The sequence below is a fragment of the Rhinoraja longicauda genome, chromosome 15 (genome assembly GCF_053455715.1).
Source record: "Rhinoraja longicauda isolate Sanriku21f chromosome 15, sRhiLon1.1, whole genome shotgun sequence".
NCBI lineage: Eukaryota > Metazoa > Chordata > Chondrichthyes > Rajiformes > Arhynchobatidae > Rhinoraja > Rhinoraja longicauda.
In genome coordinates, this window is record NC_135967.1 from 26,890,290 (window position 1) to 26,912,265 (window position 21,976).

Here is a 21,976-nt window from a genome sequence, read left to right on the forward strand (position 1 = left end):
TGTGCTGGTACCATTTGATCAGGCGATCGGTCTCACTTCTATACTCTGACTCATCACCATCTGTTATTCGCCCAACAATGGTGGTGTCATCAGCGAACTTCAGGATGGAATTTGCATTGTGCAGCTACACAGTCATGAGTATAGAGTGAGTAGAGCAGGGGACTGAGAACACAGTCATGAGGTGCTCCTGTACTAATTGTAATTGAGGAAGAAGTGTTTTTGCCAATTCAAATAGACTGTGGTCTGTTGATGAGGAAGTTGAAGATCCAGTTGCAGAGCGATGCGCAGAGACCCAGTTCTGTGAGCTTGGAGGGGATCATGGTATTGAATGCTGAGCTGTAGTTTATAAACAACAGCCTAACGTATGTGTTTTTATTGTCCAAGTGGTCCAGAGTGGAGAGTGCAGAGTGGAGAGCCAGTGAAATTGCATCCTCCAAGAGTTGTGAAGCTGTGGAACTTTCTGCCTCAGAAGGCATTGGAAGCCAATTCCCTGGATGCTTTCAAGAGAGAGTTAGATAGAGCTAGGATATGGGGAGAAGGCAGGAACGGGGTACTAAGTGTGATCAGCCATGATCACGGTGAATGGTGGTACTGGCTCGAAGGGCCTACTGCTTCTATTGTCTATTGACCTGTTGTGGCAGTAGGCAAACTGTAATGGGTTGAGGTACTTGTTGAGATAGGAGTTGATATGCACTATAATCGACCTCTCAAAGCACTTCATCACCACGGATGTTAGTGCCACTGGTTGATGGTCGTTGAGGCATTGGTATTATTGGTGCTCTCTTAAAGCAGGTGGGAACCTCTTTTTAAAAAAAAATTATAATACAAAATGCTCTTATTCAAAACAAATACAGAGTAGTAATATGATCAAAGACTGCCTATATTGGCAGTTTACAAACAAACAGTTATCAAATTACAATTACAATATCGCCAACTTTATCAACACAGGTAGGAACCTCAGACCTCAGCAATGAGAGCTTGACAATGTCTGCAAAAACTCCGGGCAGTTGGTCTGCACGGGTTTTGAGAACACAACCGGATACACCATCTGGTCTGATGCTTTCCGTGAGTTCACCTCCCCCCCCCCCCCCCACCACCCCTGAAGGATCTTCTGACGTCGGCCTGTGTGATTGTGACTGTAATACCATCAAGGCGTATAGGGGCTCAGGAAGGCACATCAGTGTTCTCCCTATCAAAGCATGTGTAGAACGCATTGAGCTCGTCAGGGAGTGGTACTTCACTATCGCTTGAGCTGCCTCCTGATTTTGTCTTGTAGGTGATGGCATTCAAGCCCTGCTGCAGTTGCTGAACAACCACCTCATCCTCCAGCTTAGAGTGAAAGTCCCTCTTGGCCTTTTTGATGGCCTTGTCAAGGTCATATCTGGACTTCTTGTACACCCCTGCGTCGCCAAGCACCAGGATCTGATCCTCAGTTTCGGCGGCACGGTAGCGCAGCGGTAGAGTTGCTGCTTTACAGCGAATGCAGCGCCGGAGACTCAGGTTCGATCCTGATTACGGGTGCTGCACTGTAAGGAGTTTGTACGTTCTCCCCGTGACCTGCGTGGGTTTTCTCCGAGATCTTCGGTTTCCTCCCACACTCCAAAGACGTACAGGTATGTAGGTTAATTGGCTGAGTAAATGTAAAAATTGTCCCTAGTGGGTGTAGGATAGTGTTAATGTACGGGGATCACTGGGCGGCACGGACTTGGAGGGCCGAAAAGGCCTGTTTCCGGCTGTATATATATGATATGATATGAAGAGTGCAGATCTCCTGGTTCATCCAAGGCTTCTGGTTAGGATGGTTTTTTGTTGGTACATACTCCTCCACACATTTCCTGATGAAGTCTGTCACAACTGTGTATTCATTCCGGTCGTGCGGAGTCCTTGAATATTGCCCAGTCTACTGACTACAAGCAGTCCCGCAGTTGCTCATCTGCCTTCTCTGACCAGCTCTGTGCAGTCCTCATCGCTGGGGGTGCGCTCTTCAGTTACTACCTGTATGCAGGAAGAAGCAGCACAGCTAAATAGTCGGATTACCCGAAGTGAGGGCCAGGGATGGAGTGATAGGCACATCTGATGGTCATATCGCAGTGGTTAAGGGTTTTTAATCCTCTGGTGCTGCAGGAAACATGTTGGTGGTAGTTAGGGAGTGATTTTTTCAGGTTGGCTTTGTTGAAATCCCCTGCTATGATGGTAAAGACCGGGGGTATGCTGACTGGCGTTTGTTCACCACGGCGTTCAGCTCCAGTGCTAGACTGACGTCTGCCTGGGGTGGGATGTAGACCGTGGTCATTCCTTCAGGTTGGATGGCTGTGTCTGGGGAGCTGGGGGTGAGCCATGTCTCTGTGAAACAGAGCACACAGCATTCTAGACTACTGCAACTCCCTATACACTGGGATCAGCCAATCATCCCTGTCCCGCCTGCAACTGGTCCAAAACGCCGCAGCGAGACTCCTGACGGGTACCCGTAAAAGGGACCACATCATGCCGATTCTGGCCTCTCTCCACTGGCTCTCTGTACGGTACAGAATCAACTTCAAGCTACTCCTATTCACATATAAAGCCCTAAATGGACATCCCCCCCCCCTACATCAAAAGTCTTCTAACCCACCTCTCTAACTCCAGGTCCCTCAGGTCGGCCGACTTGGGGCTACTCACTATCCCGCGGTCTAGGCTTAAGCTCAGGATTGACCGCGCTTTTGCTGTTGCAGCTCCTAGACTGTGGAACAGCATCCCTCTCCCCATCAGAACTGCCCCCTCCATCGACTCCTTTAAGTCCAAGCTCAAAACCTATTTCTACTCCCTGGCGTTTGAGGCCCATTGAGGAGGCGCTGTGAACTGTTTTGTATGTGCTGTTATGTTTGTGTGCTACTGTATGTAGCACTGTAATCAGATGTACAGCACTTTGGTCGACGTGGGTTGTTTTTAAATGTGCTATACAAATAAAATTGACTTGACTTGACTTCCCTCAGCTTCCTTTGGCAAAGCAGCCTTGACCTTAAGTCCTCCACTTTATTTTCCAGTGACTAAACATTAGCGAGTAGGATGGCTGTTGTCCCCTGTGCTTCAGTCTGACTTGTCGTCCTGCCCGTCGGTGATGTTTGCGGACACAATATTGCCCCCCCGCCCCCCGGTGTTTCCAGGTGTACTCACTGTTCTTGCGATCCTCCACGAGGTCGGGGATTCCTCTGCGATCGGGAATTCCCTTACAACCGGCAGTTGCATTGCTATCGGTGGATCGCAATAGCGCTAATGCGTTGAAATGCATTAGCATCCTATTAGTTACAGCACTGATACGTATTGTTTCTTTTATACAGGTAAGCTCAGAGCTACTATATTTGATGATTTTCTGCTGTGCTACTTGCAACATGTCGCCACAGACAGGATCGTCAACAGGGTTCGTTCCTGACTACAGGTGCTGCCTGTATGGAATTTGTACATTCTCCCTGTGACTTCGTGGGATTTCTCCGGGTGCTCCAACATTCCAAAATATGCAGGTTTGTAGATTAATTGACTTCTGTAAATTGTCCAGTGTCTTGGACAGCATTAGTGCATGGGTGATTGCTGACCGCATGGACTCGGTGGGTTGAAGGGCCTGTTTCCACGCTGTATTTCTAAACTAAAAAGGTTCAGCAGATTAATTCCTGAGTTACTGATAGTGTCCTATGAGGAGGGATGACTGGTCATCATAGTTTTCATAAGAGTAAAATGTGATCTAATTGAAATATAAAAATTCACATAGGATTTGATAGCATCATTGAGAGAATGATGTTTCCTTGGCTGCGCTGGCTGCAACCAGTCTTGACCTCAAAATAAACGGCAAGGCATTCCGAACTGAGATGAGAGACATTCCTCACCAAGAATATGATATGCTTCTCAAATTCTCTGTCCAGAGGATCATGGAGGCTCATTTGCCAAGTTTATTCGAGACTAAGGAATCACAGAATATGGGTTAATGTGGAAAAAGTGGCAGTGATGTAAAAGATCATTCATAAGATGTAAAAGATCATTCATAATCTTATAGAATAGTGGACACGGTTGGATAGCAAAGCAACTTGTGTGAATCTGTTGTTGGTCAAAGGAAAGATTAACGCATGCAACGGTAACTGTTTTTCTCCCCATTGGGAATCTTTTCTATCCCAGATTGCCAGGATTTGCATTATTTTATAAGGGACGGTATTTAACGGCACCCCATACATTTCCCCAGCGCCCTGGTGGAGACCTTGGATGCTGCGCGAGTCTTATTGCCGGCTGCAAAGAAGCAGCATACACTTACCTCAGACTCAGTACCACAAGTATTCTTAATCAGACCTGAGCAAAGTAAACTCCTTCTGTTGGGTGAGATGAATGGCGGCGTCGAGTTATCATGAGGTCAAAGGGAACGGCACCTTAGGGCTGTGAAGATTTGGAATGCTTTATTCCAAAAGACTATGGAGACAGAATCTCCATGTGTTCAAGGTAGAATTTGACAAACATTTGAACTACAAGGGAATCAATACCTACGGAGAGAGAGAGTGCGGAAATGGTGCTGAAGTTAGGATTGAATCAGCTATGATCTTATTGAATGGTGGAGCTGGTGGGCAGATTCCCCTCTTCTGTTTCTTTGTTCGTGAAAAACTTTTTCATTAAAGGAGGAATGGTAAGAGACATGGAAACAGAGCGTCAAAATTACCATCTGCAGAAAACTATTTGAGATTTAAAACCGAGATGCTCCTCGCGCCGTCAACCGTCACGGCGCCGCCGTTCCCGCCTCCCGCCCAGCCAGGGGGTGGGGCTTCGCGGCGCGCACGTGAGCACATGGCGCCCAATCGGATGGGCGCTTGTGAGCTGCGGGGAGGGGGCGGGGGAGCGCCTGGCACGTGACGCCAGCCTACACGAATGGCGTTGACGAAGCGATGTTTGTGAGGCACTCAGGCGCTGCACAGGTAAGTAATGTGTGGCCGGCGAGGGCAACAAGCGTTCCCGGCGCTCTCTTACTGTGTAAGTTACGAGTAGCTGCACATTCACACACACTCACACTCTCTCTCACACACTCTCACTCACACACACATACACTCTCACTCTCTCTCTCACACACCCACACACACACACACACACACACACACACACACACAGTTGGCCTTGAGGACGAGTTGTTGGCCGTGTTATCTGACGCGATCACTTCAGCCCACGGGGACCTGACCAGGCAATAGGAACTGCCAGCGGCACCGGCAACAGGTGCTCTACCTGAGAGAGTTCGCACTTCACCATCAACACCCCGGGCACATCCAACTTATTGACAGCCTTTGCAATCACGCGTTTGTAGGGCCCCGAGTTGTTTCTCTAACCCACCCCCCGCCAAACAAAAAGAGTAACGGGATGGACACAAAATGCTGGAATAACTCAGCAAGACAGACAGCATCTCTAGAGAGAAGGAATGGGTGACGTTTCGGGTCAAGACCCTTCTTCAGACCCAAAACGTCACCCATCCCTTCTCTTCAGAGAGGTCTTTCTCAGTAAGTTACTCTAACATTTTGTGTCTGTCTTCGGTATAAACCTGCATCTGCAGTTCCCCCTACCCAATTAACGGGATGGATTGGATATTGTCAACTATCTATCTTCCCAGAAGAGGCGACTTAAAATATACCTAATAGAGAATTTAACTGATGGAATTGCCTGCTCAGGGAGAAGATGAGGGTCTTGTGCTTCCATATCTTGTCATTTTTGCCTGGGTCAAAGTAGAAGCTAAAAGGCCACTACAAGAGTAAAAGTTACACAGTGTAAATTGATCCACTGCATTCGACAGTTCTCTATGATTTCCCTTTTTGTTTTAAACGTACATTGCACTACATCAGAGAGTTTGCATTTAAGTGCACTGCTCTAGGCTGTATATCAGGCATTCTGCCGGAAGCTTCTGCTGTGGCTTCTCTACATTATTGAAGATGGAGCTGAGAAGTGTGATATAACAAAAGTACATTACAAGCAAATAGATTTTGGGAGTAATACCAATATTTAAAAAAAATTCAGTTTGCAGTTTAGTTTTGAACAATCCAAAGTCACATGAAATTGTAGTCGTTTTGAAATTAGATTACAAAATGCTGCAGCACCAAAGGGTTTAGCTGCTCGAGGTAATATAGGTACAACATATATCAGAAAAGTCTTTATATTTCTTTAGAATGTTGGTTTTTATTGCAAAGGGTATGTCCCCTAATTTGAGGAAGGACATTTTTGCTATTGAGGGAGTGCAGCGTAGGTTCACCAGGTTAATTCCCGGGATGGCGGGACTGACATATGATGAAAGAATAACATGCTCAGGAAGATCTGAAGCTCAAAACATATCTCAATCAACACCTAAATACGCATCTTTAACTCAAATGTGAAGCAGGTGATGCTGCATGGATCAGAGACATGGAAACAACAAAACACACAACAAACAGACCTGTGGAAAAGAACAAGCCAGGACCCCATTGACTTACGAATTTGAAGGAGAAAATGGAGTTAGATTGGACACACCCTCAGAAAACCTGCCACAAATATCACCTGACAAGCCCTGAAATGGAACCCCCAAAGAAAAAGGAAAAGAGGTCGCCCTAGGAACAGCTGGAGAAGAGGTGTCCAAGCGGAAATGTCTGGGCTCAACTGGGGAGATCTCGAAAGAACCGCCAACAACCGAGTGAGATGGAGGACATTTGTCAATGGCCTATGCTCCCGAGAGGAGCTAAGGGCTTAAGAAGAAGAAGATTCAAGAGAGAGTTACATATAGCTCTTGGGCCTAACGGAATCATGGGATATGGGGGGAAATTAGGAACAGGGTACTGATTTTGGATGATCAGCCATGATCATATTGAATGGCGGTGCTAACTAGAAGGGCCGACTGGCCTACTCCTGCACCTATTTTCTATGTTTCCATGAAATAAAAAGTAGGGAAATTTCACAACAGCTTTACAGGGTGCTGGTGAGAACACATCTCCAATACATCTGCAACACATCTGCATTTTTTTGTCTTCATATGTAAGGGATGTACCAGCAATGGAGGCCGTGCAGAGAAAGTTCAGCAGCTTGATTCCTGGGATAAGAGGATTGTTGATATATGAAAAAGGCTGAACAGGTTATGCCTGTACTCATTGAAGTTTGGAAGAGTGAGCAGTACACTTATTGAAACATGTAATGCCTAGGGATTGACAGGATGGATGTTGGTTTGGTACAGATACAGATCTGTACAAGTGTATAGCAAGAGTACACTGAGACAATATACAGAGTCACCAGTTTGGTGCCATTTTCAAGTCCCAGTTGTAAGTGCAAGGTTCTTGACCTGACCACAAAGGCCCGTTGTTCTGACGGTGTTGCAGGGCCAGCCTGGCCAAGCATATTATGAGGATGTTTTTGCTGGTGTGGGTATCTTGGATATAATTTGTGAAAGGGGAGTTGCTTGTTCAAAACAAGCAGAGGATTGATTTTTTCTCAGGGCTGTGAAGATTTGGAATGCTTTATTCCAAAAGACTATGGAGCCACAATCTCCATGTGTTTAACGTAGAATTTGACAAACATTTGAACGACTGGGAAATCAATAGCTATGGAGAAAGAGTGCAGAAGTGGTGCTGGCTTGGATTGAATCAGCTATGATCTTATTGAATGGTGGAACTGACGGGCATATTCCCACGTTATCTTTGTTCTTGAAGAAACTTTTCATTAAAGAAGGAGTGGTGAGAGATATGGAAACAGATCAGCAAAATTGCCATCTGCAAACTATTTGAGATTTAAAACCTTGCATTGCATATATACCTAATTTTTCTGCAAATTTTACCTTTAATGAAGGATATTTGTTTAGAAGAGTGTCTAGAATTGTGCTCTTCTTGAATACTTTTTAGATGCAAGCAAATCAGGATCAAACTTGAATCATAAATAATTTTGTGTGTGCAGTGGGAAACGTTAGGCTGTTTACTTCTAAAAGTGTTTTTCTCACTTGTCCTCTCCAGCTTTCTCTTTCACAAGTGGCTACCATGAAACTTGAATATAAGTAATTTCCCTATACTCCTCTTGGAACCTCAAACAGCAAAAACACCTCGCAAAGGCAGCAAATGACCCCCAACGCTATGATCATTGATAGCAAGGCATTTAATTCTCAGTGATTCTTCGAACATCAACATCAGATACTTGGCTTTCAACGCTTCCAATGCCAACATGTAACTTTTTTGTGAGAATAATGCAATATGTACATATGAATGTGCAGGTTACCATGGTTTTACAGTCAATATAGTTACTGCTTTTTGAAAAATGGAAGGGAGATAACATAAGTCTAGCAATAACCTTATTCTTGATTCTGTTGATCAATAATGCTGCAACATAATCTTCATTTTATGTTGCATTCCTGCTTCAAATAAGTGAAATGGCTAAAGATCTGCTCTTGGGCTTCAATGCATGTTGCACTTTAAATGGTTGCTAATAAGAGAGCCTCCATTCAATTATATTCTCTTGTCTGCAGTAAATAAGTAGTGAAAGACGAGTTTGATGCATCTTAGTTATGCCCAGGTGATAATCATCAGTAATTGTGAGAACATTTCTCATCATGTTATCACACTTTGGAAAATTTTAATATAGGAAGTATTGAATTAAGTTGTTGAAAAGACCTGTATGTTCCTAAAAGATCATTAGTTTACATGATTATGTAGTAAGAATAGAGCTTGAATTCAGAGACAAAAGCAACCCATCAAAGAAACATTAAAGAATGAGACCTTCTGTGACTTTGGAATTAATTCTGAGTCAAGACAAATTTATCAAAGAAACTATGTGGAACAAAACTTTTTGGAACTTCTGAACTCGTTATCTGTACCACACAAAATTAGATAAAATTGCAATGTAAAGCACACACAAAATGTATGTAATTCCAGGCAGTCCCTAAGATTGCTTCCTATGTGTCTAGTTCCTAGTGTCTAAGTTCCTAATTCCTTTCAACACAGAACATTAACCACATCATTTACAGCATTCTCAAAATATATATTGGCAGGAAATTAATACAACAGCAACTTTTCCTCTGATTTGATGTTTTAAGTAAAAGACACCCAAAGACCAGTTTTGCGAATTTAAGTAACCATAGGTAATCTTGGCTTAAGCTGAATGCTTGGCCATGTGCAAGAATCAATGATAAATATTATTCTAGATATTATTCATTCCCTGTTTGATGGCCACAGTTATATGCTTGCCACTGGTTTACTCTTCCAATTGTATTCAAGTAATATGATCATTAGTTATTTAAATATTGCTCCTGTTTCAATATTATTTTGTTGGTCCTTTAGCTGCCATGACAGAACAAACAGCATCTTCCGATTTGATAGACTCCAGTCCAGCATCTTGTGATCTGAGTTTCATGGAGGCTATCAGTCAGAAAATGAGAATTCCTAATAGACTGAAAGTAACTGAGGAGCCAGGGGATGAAGAGAGAGCAGAAGATATTCAGATGTCGACATTACATATGCAAATTCCTGAAAGAATATCAATGGGAGGTAAACTGTTTCAATGTGAATTAACCAGGGTTGTAAAAGTCAATGGAGATTTAAAGTCGTTTTCAAGTATTGGTCCAGATTTTGATTTTATGGCAGTTAAATAACTAAATTGGGATTAAAATTAAAAAATGAATTTATTCTACTAGAACATAGAGTACAAAATAGGCTCATTTAATCCACATAAGTCCCTCATACGAATTACCTCCCAACTCTCGTCATCTAAAAACATCAGTATAACTTTTCATTTCCTTCTTGAACATTTATGTCATTTCTTCTTCATAGAATTTATGCTATGAGCTCTATTATTCCTTTATTTTTATTTATTTTATTTCCTTTATTTTTAAAAACATTGGTAAACCTAACTATTAATTCAAGAAATAATGATATATCTCAGAGTAGGTAATATATGTGCCTGTAGCATGCTGGTGATGTGGTTATGGCTCTAGAAAGCATCTGCAGTTCAGGGACTTTATCTTGACTAAATGTCGTACACATTATCCTTTTTCTATACACAATTGATGACGATTGTAATCATCTATAGTCTTTCTTTGGATAGCATGCAAACAAATGCTTTTCACTGTATCTTTGTAGACATGATAATAATAAACTAAACTAAATTTGGCTTAGAATGGATGAGCTAGAGTCTAAAGCTTTGACAATGAGATGCAAGAAAGATGGAGAACTGGACACCTCGCTCCAGAAGGCAGTTGGATCGTTTAGGTTAACGGCATGGTTAGCAGGCAGGAATCATGAGAAGCCGGATGGAAACCCAGTAGTAGTATTGGAAGAGCCTTAGCCCTTACAGTTTCCATGAGGTATGAGGTTATTGCAACCTATGTAGACAAGTGCTGAGTTCTCCCGGGAAAATAAGCAAATGGACCACAGCACGGTGGAGCAGCGGTAGAGTTGCTTGCCTTACAATGCTTTCAGCGCCAGAGACGAGGGTTCAATCCAGACTGCGTGTGCTGTCTGTACAGAGTCTGTACGTTCTCTCCATGACCACGTGGGTTTTCTCTGAGATCTTCGGTTTCCTCCCACCCTCCAAAGAAGTACAGGTTTGTAGGTTAATTGGCTTGGTCTAAATATAAATTGTCCCTAGTGTCCATAGGGTAGTGTTAGTGTGCGGTGATTGCGGACTCGGTGCGCCGAACGGCCTGTTTCTGCGCTGTAACTAAACTAAAGCTGCGTCTAATAGTGAACCATTCAAGCCGGTGAAGTGATGATCTTGTTCAATGGCAGAGCAGGTTTGAGGGGCCATGTAATACAATTTCTTGTTATTTTATTTCCTTTGGTCCCTTACGTTTTATTCATGATTGGAAGTTAGTTATAAGTCAATGATAGCACAAACAAATGACTTGAGCCGATACTTTTGAGGAGACCTGATTGCTGACAAGATTATGGATGTTAAGGTGTCTTCTTTCAAGTCCTTTCATTGAGACCGTTTGCTGTACATATGGTCATTAAGGGTCCCCTTTGCCTTCTTCAAAAGGAAGGGGAGTTCATCCCAATTTATATTATTTACCCTTAGATGAATTAAAAACAAATGTTTTAGCCATATTTACATTAGCATGTGTGGGAACATAGTCAAAAATAGAATTAATTGGCTGTAAAGGTCCTTGGAACATCAGAGCTGAAAAGTGCTGTACAAATGCATTTCTTTTAAGATTTTAATATAAAGAACCATAATTCCTTCTGAGAGGTTGCAAGTATTTGTACTTTGTGGAAGATGAATGATTATAGAATATGCAAAGATCTATTTCAGATTTTAGTAGTTCTGTAAATTGATAGATCTGATGGTATAGATTGCTGTAAATTATTAGATGCTATTTTATAAAACAGTTTATTCTGGTGAGACCGTAAATATTTATTGCTGTTTAAGGTAATTGTGCAGATTGATAGGGACATGAAAATGTTCTACTCTGATTTAAAAGGATCACGCATGAAGGATCACTGCTTTTCTTTAATATTTTTGACACGGAATTGATATGCAATAGATATGCAGTAGCTACATGATTATTTGAAATTTGTAGCTGAATATTAATAGAGAACAGCAATAAATTGTTTAAAATTGCAATATTTGTTGGTTGGTTTAAAATAAATTAACTTTTCTCTTTAGAAACCGAAATGCAGGATATTGGAGCAAGGCCGTACTTGTATGGTTGGTTCCACAATAATCCTATGAATATAGATCCTCCACCACTTAGCATATCTCCTCACTTAATGTATGGAACCTCCCAGGCTATGAATGTGGATAGATCCGAGAGTCCACTGCAGGTATATTAGGAATAACGTTACATCCTTTTAAAATATAAAGATTTAAGTAGCCAAACTTACTATCTTTTTATCTTTATGCCTCCAAGAAAGAAATTTAGTTTAACTAAAATAAACTTGCATTTTTATAGTGTCTTATATAATTATGGGACATCCCAAAGCACTTTAAAGCTAATGAAGTACTTTTAAGGTTTATACACTGGAGTGATCGAGAGTAACGAGGCAGCAATTTTTCATAACCCAAAACTTACCAAAAAAACAGAAAGACAACTGACCACATAATGTGTTTCGAAATTCAGATATATAATATAGGATTTTGTCTCTTTTATTCCATGACGTGAAATCACTATCTTCCATCCTTGGACCCTCTGAACCTAATTTAGCACTCTCTGGTGCTGTTATTGAGCCTCCAAAGTCCAGGTTCTGACCTGCACTTGGTCACTGACCACCCAATCCTCTCAAACCTACAATGCCTCATGACCGATCCATGACTGTAATCCTGGGCCATCTTTCCTGATTCTCAGCTGCAGCCATTATTTCATTCCCAATGCCCAGATACAGACCAATACTTTTACCGCAGTGTGGGTGGTAGGGGAGAAATATTCTTGAATTCTCATTAGTTCAGTCTGCTGCCTGAAGAAAGCAGTGTTGGTTATTGACCCACAAAGAGTAAAAAATTGAATGTCATGTTTAATGGAATACAATTTAATGCAGACATTTTTTACACAGTGTTCCTTTTAAAGTAGTTTATCATCACAAAATTGCACACTGCTAAATGAATAACTTAATCCCTTCTGTATTTATCCAAATATTCCAAATATTCAATCTTAGCATAAGTTCATCATTGGGAAAGCCTTTACTTATGTTACTGATAATTTGGGTGCCTTCTACTTTTAACTTAACTCATCAATAAGAAACATGCATGCACATTTTTTTTGCAGGTGACCACCTCTCATAATTCCAGTAGATCACGAACATTAAGTGACAATGAAATCAGTCTATCAAATGTGGCTAAAAGACAGAGGAATTTGTAAGTAAGACATTTTGGGTTGGTTTGTTTGTAGTGATATCATGTACAAATTACTGCACAACTGCAAAAATGTTGCCATATTCAGTTACTGAGATGAATTTCAGCTACTTGAAGGAATATTTAAGTAAATGATAATCCCTGAGGAATGTTTATGCCATTTTTGGGGATTGCAAGAGCTAGATGAACATCATATCTTCTTTACCTGTAGATCACTTCTACTTCTCACATGAGTCATTCTTAAGATCTGTATACTGCAAACCCATGTTTTAACAGACCTCTTTATTTATAAGGGATTTTGGTTATAGCGGATTGACCTACCAACCGCTGCCCACGCCACCTCGACTCATGTCATCTCCTCGGCAACTTACAGCACCGGTTACTGACCCTTACCTGCATTCCAGCAGTTGACCATTGACTCTGCCGATCCTCACCTCCCCCCAGCTGCCAACAGCCCAGGGTCATCAACTCACCTGTATTCCAGGCCCAATTCCAGACAAGGGTCTGAAGAAGAGTCTCGCCCTGAAACGTCACCCATCTTCTCGAAAGATGCTGCCTGCCCTGCTGAGTTACTCCATCACTTTGTGTCCAGAAGCAGCTGCAATTGTTTGTTTCTACTACTTAGGCAATGATAAAACCTTACTTGATTAGTGTGGACAATCGGCAATTACGGACACCATGACACTCCTATGGTCTGTTATAATGAGGGTTTATTGTACAGGTTAATGATACTGACAGATTGTGAAATCAAGTATGAATGAAAGTGACAAAGATTATAATATAAAATTTGCCATTCTTTGTCTATTTTCTGATACAAGGGAACTAAAATCATGAGCTGGATGGTCCACCAACCGGAGAGGATTAAAATAATATTGCCTTTTCATTACATTTAGTATAAGAGAGGCTGTGAAATGTTTAAATCTTTGCATATCCTAACTAAAAAATCTATACTAACGTCTCCAAAGTTCGTAATAAATTGACAGTAACTATCATCCCACATTTTTGGATGGGTTTTATAGCTGGGTTTCCAGATGAACTGTTAATTTTTAAGGTATTTTGTGAGTTACAATATTTTGGGGAAAAAAATCAGCAATTTTGATATCTTGTTGAAATTCGTAACAGCTTTGAACTAAACTAATTCAGGCAGTTTTGACCTAAAATGGTGGAAACCCAAAGCCATGCACCATCTGCATTATTTCAGTGATGAAGTGCGAAAGAAAAGCAAAGAAATGTAATATCTCCAATGAAAATATATTGGAAAAAAACATACCATTATTATGTTTTTCAATTAATTCCAGTTTGATTTGCCTATCATGCTAGAAAGAGAGTGAATGAGATGAAAATGTACCCACTCTTGCTCTTTGTACTGACATTCATTGAAGCTATGTTTCATATTTCCAGCTGATTTCTTTTTTCCAATTGTAGAATGTGATAGCAATAATAATTTGAATAAGGTACTTGTGTTAAACCATGCTGCATTGAGTTGGGGTGTGTGGGTGGGTGTGTGTAACGTCCAACACAAAACTTGCATGTCTGCTGAAAAATCGGGGAAATTTTCTATGGGCATAAGAGTGGTATAGAGTGATTGAAAGGAAAGTAAAAATTGTTTTAGAGGAAAATAAATATTTCTAATTGCATATTTCTCTGACTTTGAATGTAAATTAACTTCTCAAATATCAGAGAAACTGATTTGCCCAAATTTCTGCCTGGTGAATAATCTGTAACATCTGTAACATCCTTTTAAAAATAAGTTGAAATAAAAAATAGTGGAACAATTCAATTCTGTGGGCTTGTTATATTTAAATTGCTGTGACTATTGGGTATTTATGTAGCCAATTTATATATTTTCCATTTTCAGAAATCGGTTCCATAATCAGCCCCTTTCTGGCAACCTACAATCAGATGTGACTAATCAAACAAGGAATCAAAGGTGTGTGGCATACTATCTTCCTTGATGAAATCACTTTTGTGCTAATAATTTTACTCTTATGTTCTAAAAGTTTTATTTCTAGCATTTTACACCAGTCTGGGTGAATATTGTGGACATATTACAGCCAGATTGGTCTAAGATTTAGAAACAGTTTTTCGCTGTATCTCGGTACATGTGACAATCAGAAACCAATGCCAATACTTATGCCAGATGCTGCTTCAATTCAATCAGTGAAATTTCTGTGGGACATTTGCATGCTGTCCAAAATGGATTAAGAATAACTGAAAATCATGCAAATTTGCACGTATCCACTTGCTTTAGAGGAAAATAGATGATGAAATTAAGGTTACGCATTAAATAATATGTCTGTGTATTAGACAAAATGAAGGAAAGAGATCTCCTGTTTCCTTTTCAGTTTTCTGAACTTGGTGGACTTCTGCTTTATTTCATGCTTGTTTCCTCCTTAGGTTTACCGCTTTTGCCTCCAACCCATTTAAATCTGATTCTGAACTTCAACCTCGCTACGTTGTGACCTTGGTCTCATCTCAGATACAGGTCCTTACGGCATTATGCTCTTGAATTTGGAACATTTTGCAGAAGTTTCTTACCTGATGAATCCTTTTTCAATTTCAAAACCTTTCCAAACCTACCTCTGTAGGTCAAGCTCTTAGTTCTTCAGATTTGCTTTTCCCACACGTACATTATTACTTAATGTGTTCCTCATTGATCTATTCTTGGTACTCACTTTTTCTCGACTGGTTGCAGCCTGCTTCCACCCGAAGATATCAACTGCAGCTATCTCCATGTTCCTCCAGTGAACTCCTTATGGCCCAATGGAGCAGTGTGGTCATTGCTGAATCTTAGCACTCGAGGTTTAGATTTTGCTTCCAGAAGAGATTTGAATGAGGAGTTGCAGGAAGGATGAAGAAACATTTCAGAGGTAATAATTTTCAGAGAGCGTGGAGAGCAAAGTGGTTAGAGGTAAAGTGGTTTGGAACAGAGAAAGACAAAAAAAAAATTGAGGAGTCTGCTAATGGATATTTTGAAAGAGGATGTTTAGTACCAGATCACAAAGGGGCTAATAAGAAATTTTAGTTATTAGCAAATAGGTGTCATTGATCAATTGGGCTTATTGAGAATGGGATAAAAGGAGAGAAACAAAAGAAATATGGATTTGTAAATGAGGCCGAGGAAGCCTGGGATGGATCGAACCGCTTGGTGGGTAAGGGGAAGGAAAAGGAGAAGCAGCCGAGGCAGGCAAGTTGATGGTCACATACTTTGTGAGAAAGTAGTTGCAATGTTATAACTGTTACAGTGGAGGAAGAGGCAATCTGGCCCATTGAGCCTGCGATGGCATTTTGTGAAAGCAATTCAATTAATCCCATTCAACTCTTTCCTTGTGGCCCTGCATTTTTTTTCCAAGTAATTACCAAATTCTTGTTTTAAAATCACATTGAAATGCTTCCTGTAGCTTTCAGGCACATACAAGATTGTAACCACTTGCTTCGTGAAAAATATTTTCCTCTTTTTACTTTTAGGATCTCTACCAATTGTCTCAAATCGGACTTCTGTAAACTTACTTGTTGTGACGCAGAAGGGAAGTATATTGTCCATTGGGTCCATGCTAGCTCCCAGCAGAGCAGTACCATTGATCCCTTTCTGCCTTTTAGTTTTCTTGTTTCCCTGCAACTTATCTTCTTTCAAATGACAGTCAATGCTCGTTTGAATCATTTGCCACATACCCACAATCTACTGTGAAAATGGAACCGCCCAAGGAGAATTTGCAAAAGCCACGTAGACAGTCCCCCAGAACAGGACGGTGGCTAAAGCTGTGAGGCAGCAGTGCTGATTGCCATCAGTGTGCTGCTTGTCTTTGTGACTGCAAATAGTTCCTCTTTATTCACATTGTTGAATGTTATATGAATTTGAAAACTATTAGCATATCATGTTTCAGCTTCTTCTGGTTCGAGGTAGATCAACCTCACCTTCTCTGATCTATTCATTAGACAAAAGTTCCTCAACCATGCCACCATTATGGTAAATTTTTACTGCACTATTGCTAAGGCCTTTAAAGTGTCATGCATTAAAATGGACACAATATTCCTGAATTTGTATTCCAAAATGATTTGCTTTTATTTTTACTCTTTCTAAAGCTCAGGATCCTGAATATCTTTCTAACCACTTTCTCTTCTGCCTTGCCATCAAGGATTAGTTCTTAATTAGTCACAATTCTTCCTTTTTGGAACCCATTTTGATATTGCATTCATATTATGTCTTCTCAATAAACCTATCAAAATATATTTCAAACTTCTCACCATTAGATTTCATCTGCTGTGTGCCTGATACAATTCTTAATATCTACCACTATCCTTTTCACTGTCTTCCATTCTTATGTTTTTTTCTAATCTACAGATTTTGAGATCGTATGGTGAACACTCAACTCCAAGCTATTGATATATGTCAAGAAGAGTATTGGTCCCAGCACTGGCTCCTGGGGAATTGCCATTGTATATTTTTCTCCAGACTAAAATATGTTTTCACCATAATATTAATTACTCCCTTAAGCTAATTTCATATCCATATATTGTCCTTTGTATTCCATTGCCTTTTGTTGACAATCAACTATGTAGAACTTTGAAAGTCCTTGTTTCCATTAACCGTTTTGTCTTTGTCAATCCTCTCTGAATAACTCGAGCTTTAGCCTAATATTGTTGACCTTTATTGAATCTTTAATGGCTGTTTTTATCTTAATAACACGTTCATTTTGTACCAAATTACTGCATAAAGACACTTTCAGACCATCAAGGTTAAACTGAAAGCTTGTCGGTGTATGATTTTTGCTTTCATTCTTTTTTGAACAAGGGTAACATTTCTAATTTTCCTGTCTTGGCCCCAACACAGTATTTGAGGAACACTAGCATTATTCCTCCATAATTTTCATCCTTATTCCCTTCAGCAATCTAGGTTGCATCGCATCCACACCAAGTGACGATAGTCAGCCAGTCTTATCTTCCCATTTTTGCCTATCCTATATTTCAGCTTTCACTGTTTCTTTGGTTTGATCTTCAGTCTTGGTAATAACTTGCAAGAGTATTAATTTCCTCATGTTGTTTGCCTTGATGCATAGCACTATTTTTTGATCTTATAGGCCCTTATGGAAACAGTTTGCAGTAGGCATTATAGGGATAAACAGGGATTATCTTTGCTTTCCAAATTGACCATCACCTGAGATGGACCAATCATTAAGCACTTCTTGCTGAATCTGGTTGGGAATGCTTTAGCCTTGTCTTTAAAGATGGAATCTTATCCTCACCATTCATGAATAGATGCGGCAAGACTGGAAATTTTTTATATGACTTATTATTTTCAAGCAGAGTTAGGGTCACACTCCTTTTTCTGTTTAGAACACAAATATTCCTGTGTTTCAGCATCAGGTTGGAACCTGATTGTTCGATCCTCCCGCTGCTGCATCCAGCATGTTCTTTAGCACACTTCAGTGAACTAGGCTTGATGGGCTGGCTTGATAATAATATTAAAATGAAGTGTATGCAAGCCTATATGGTTGCAGACTGTGGTGGTGTACCTTTCTATTGCTGCTTATGCTCTACAGTGCCTCATCATTGTACAATTCAGAACTGGAACATTTCTTATTATGAACGAATCACATTTAGCATGATTGCACTTCCACAAACCAGAGTGAAGGCTGTCCTAATTGCGAAAATGGAACTGTGTCTCCACAAAACTGTCATGGATGGCAACAGTGCGATTAATGATAACACTGTAAATCTGAAATAAAAACAAAAATATAACAATCAGGTAGTTTAGTAATGTAAATCACAAAATGTAATGAAATGTACATTCCTCAGCTGCTATGGGGGGGATTTTGAACACTGCGGGAGTGATTGTCCAGGCCCCTGAGTTTTTAGTTTGGTAATTTAACCATTGCATTACATCCCTTTTCTAGATAAGCGTGTGTTTTATTTAAGTATGATTAAATAATCCAAGATATAGTGAATGGCTTTTTTTGTAGTTATCATGCTGCTGTTCTCCGGGACTGAAATCTGAAGAGTTCAGATCTGAGGCTCTGAAGAGTTCTGTTCGGTGTGATTAAAATATTGATACTGTTATCAGCAGGACATGGAGAAGGACAAAAATGACTTGCTTGAATTTATATATTTTATTTACCAGCGTTGCCCCTGATTACACTATACCCGAGGGTGTGCTTGAAAATTTCAGTGTTATGGAAATTGTAACACTCCGACGACAGGTAAGAATTTCATTAAGGAGCATTTACAAGAGCATTTACAAGTGGACTCATCACTGAGTCCTTGGCCTCTCAGTTTTATGTCACAGTTCCTTATATTAAAAGGTAACTAACTCAAGCTTATTTTTCTTTATATCACTGTGTATATGTGTTTCAATTATATAATAAATGTATTTATTGCATTAAATTCCTAATATTTTACTTAAATAAATTTCAACTTTTAAAATGTTTATGATTATCATGAACATCTACATATGATAAAACTGAACAGCTTGGTGGGCCTCAGGCTGTGATGCCTTGGGGCTTCGTCACTCACTGGTCACAGGACGGCTGCAGCACTGAGGCCCTGAGCTTGTTTCCAGAGCTGGTGCTCAAAATGTTGGCGTGGTCTCAAACCTCGCATAGGCATCAATCATGTTGAGCATAATTTAGCTTTTTACCTGACCAGGAGCTATCACTGTTTGGAACATTTTATGCTGCATAACTGAAGATATTAGAGCTGTTGTACACTATCCTGCCTGTTACAATTACAAAGCAAATGTTCTTGATAATTCATTTCATGAAGTTATATCTTTCATCTGATTTAAAATCACAAGAAAGAAGTTATTTTAATACTGCTGTAATTTTGCATTAGTGTACAGTTCTATCAGTGAATAGTCCAAACTTTTTATTTTATAGTTGAACAAGTTGAATCGCCGCCTACAGTTATTAGAACAGGAGAGTCGGGACCATGCACGAAAAGAATTTGTTCTCTATTCCATCATCTTTGGTGCCTGTTTGGCCAACAGTTGGCTCTGGCTGAGGAAGTGACTTTGTTCTAATTGCACTGAGGTTGAGACTATTTTCTAAATACAGCCTGGCAGATATCATCATTTATTTTGTGCAACAACTTGTATCATTACTAAAATATAAGGGAATGATGCCATTTAGAATAACTTGTGAACATCATTTTAAAAAGCACAATTGCAAGGGTTATAGAAAAATGTTGCAGCACAATGCTCTCAAAACCTAATTAATTAGTTTAAGGCCAACTAATATCTATCATAATATATGCAAAATCCTTAACTACTTCATCTAACTGCAATTCAATAAAGCAACTTGAAAATTATTACTCTAAACCCAAGTTGTGTTGATAAATCAAGAGAAAAATAAGAAAGAAAATGTCCTCTTGTTGGTAATCAAAATCTCTTTTGCATTCTCCACGTGCTCCCCATGATTGCTTCTCCTATAGCCTGGTGAGAGTGTAGGAATGTCTGAAATTTGACAGTTTTTTTGTTCTCTTGTTTTTATTGAATAATTGGGGTAAATGCTGTAATTGCAGAACTGCAGAATCAGCATTTCCTTCCTTAGCATGCTTTCATTTATAAATGCCAGATCATACTTACAGGTAGTTGGCAGATTCAAAAAGATGTTGCAGTGTGAGCCTCATCAGCCAGGTCTCTGCATGATTTTTCACCTAGTTACATTAGGTGCAAAGTTATGAGCAAGGGTAGTGTAAGTCTCTGAACTGTTATTCTTTATCCTGCATTCCATTATAGAGCTATAGTAATAGGAGATTAAGAACAGGTCACATACCTTTGTTCTATAGCAGGGGAAATGAATAAACTAAGGGAAGTTTTTTTTCCTCAAGTTTTATAACCTTCACCAGACATTTTATAAATTTCCTAAGATATCTTGACCATTACCAAGAGCTATACAGCAAAAGAAAATGACTTGACAAATTAATTCCTTGACAATGTGATGTGCAAGTTCTCGGATATAAATATCCCTTGATTGTTACAGACCTGCTTGACCATTGGTATAAAATGTGTCCAAAAGCAGTAAAGTAAGATACTTAACAGAGACATTATTAACCCTAAAGGCTGTCACTTTAAAACCGTGTGCATGTATCACAATTGCACACTAAGGTGGATGATGTTCAAACCTGGTCCTAACTTTGCAATTTAGTTCGATGATCGGTACCCAAGGGTTTAATTGTATGGATCTAGCAGGATTGAAATAACATGGTCCTCCCATGTTGGACAATGCATTGTGCAAGGGTAAAATCAATATTATAAATTGTAAGGTTATAATTAAGTTGCAAATTGGATTTTGACAAAGGGATGAAGATTAAAACCATTTCAGTGAAATGCAAGAACTATGTAAGTGACAAATGTTCAATTTACAGATATGCATTCTGACCAACAAATTCGTGTTGGGGCAAGTGTGGCTAATTAAAGAATTTCCTGAATAAAATAATGCATTTTTTTATAATGCATTTCTTCATTCAGTTAAAATAAAGTCCAGCCACAATTGTGTGTCTTCTGGAGTCTATTTCTCTTAATTCAGAGGTATCGGTGCTTAATTTTATATTTAAAACTAATTTATTACAAAAAAGTGTAAAACAGTGCAATGGCTATGAGAATTTGTCATAGTGGAATTCACCTCTCTAACTATGAATTAAGACAATTTTTTAAAATGTTGGAATTAAGTGCAGGTTAAGTGCAAATTAACATTTGTGAATGGCAGTTAGTAAAAAAACTGACCTGTGTCTTAGAAGGATGATGTTAATACGGCTGTATGTTTGCAATGTTAACATTTTGTGCGGGTCACTTGAGTTGTCCACAGACTTAACAGCTGCAGTTTTTGTACATTGTACACTGTACTTAAGCCATTTATTAAAAAAATACACAGTAATAGGATTATACACAAAAATATGTTTACTCTTTATTTTCCTGAATTCCATTTTTACATTTTGCAGAGAATTCATGATTAGTTCATTTTTACTGGACGTCTTCTTTCTGCCTCCTCTCTCCATCATACCCACCCATTTACTCCTCGTTACTTTTTCTGATCATTAACCGATCTTCTGTCTTTGCTAATATGTTGTCCGCAAGCTCTGTGAGTCCTTATTTTACATTACATTGTAGTTCCGACAATGCTGTATTTAATATAACTGGTACATGTTGTCGCAAGGGATGCTTATTTTATGAACCCATTTGTGTTCAACAATCAAAAGAAACAAG

The 21,976-nt window shown here is 39.7% G+C and overlaps 1 protein-coding gene across 2 annotated transcripts; it reads left to right on the forward strand.

Moving 5' to 3' along the window:
- Nucleotides 1–4,833: 4,833 nt before the first annotated feature.
- LOC144600371 (mitochondrial fission factor-like) lies at nt 4,834–21,653 on the forward strand. 2 transcript variants are annotated; one of them, XM_078411944.1, is made up of 7 exons: nt 4,834–4,925; nt 9,273–9,479; nt 11,596–11,753; nt 12,692–12,780; nt 14,636–14,707; nt 18,896–18,974; nt 19,650–21,653. In XM_078411944.1, exons 2-7 carry the CDS (start codon nt 9,278–9,280, stop codon nt 19,779–19,781), a joined length of 732 nt encoding a protein of 243 aa, XP_078268070.1. In that variant the 5' UTR covers nt 4,834–4,925; nt 9,273–9,277; the 3' UTR covers nt 19,782–21,653. The 2 variants fall into 2 exon arrangements, with proteins under 2 accessions (XP_078268070.1, XP_078268071.1); XM_078411945.1 differs by having other exon boundaries at nt 4,909–4,980.
- The last annotated feature ends 323 nt before the right edge of the window (nt 21,654–21,976 follow it).

What these genes read in the sequence shown, in the direction of transcription:
- LOC144600371 (XM_078411944.1), top strand. Translation starts at nt 9,278, where the DNA reads ATGACAGAACAAACAGCATCTTCCGATTTGATAGACTCCAGTCCAGCA. An exon ending in GATCCGAGAGTCCACTGCAG is followed by an intron (nt 11,754 to 12,691) that starts GTATATTAGGAA and finishes TTTTTTTTGCAG; the next exon opens with GTGACCACCTCTCATAATTC. An exon ending in TTGTAACACTCCGACGACAG is followed by an intron (nt 18,975 to 19,649) that starts GTAAGAATTTCA and finishes TTTATTTTATAG; the next exon opens with TTGAACAAGTTGAATCGCCG.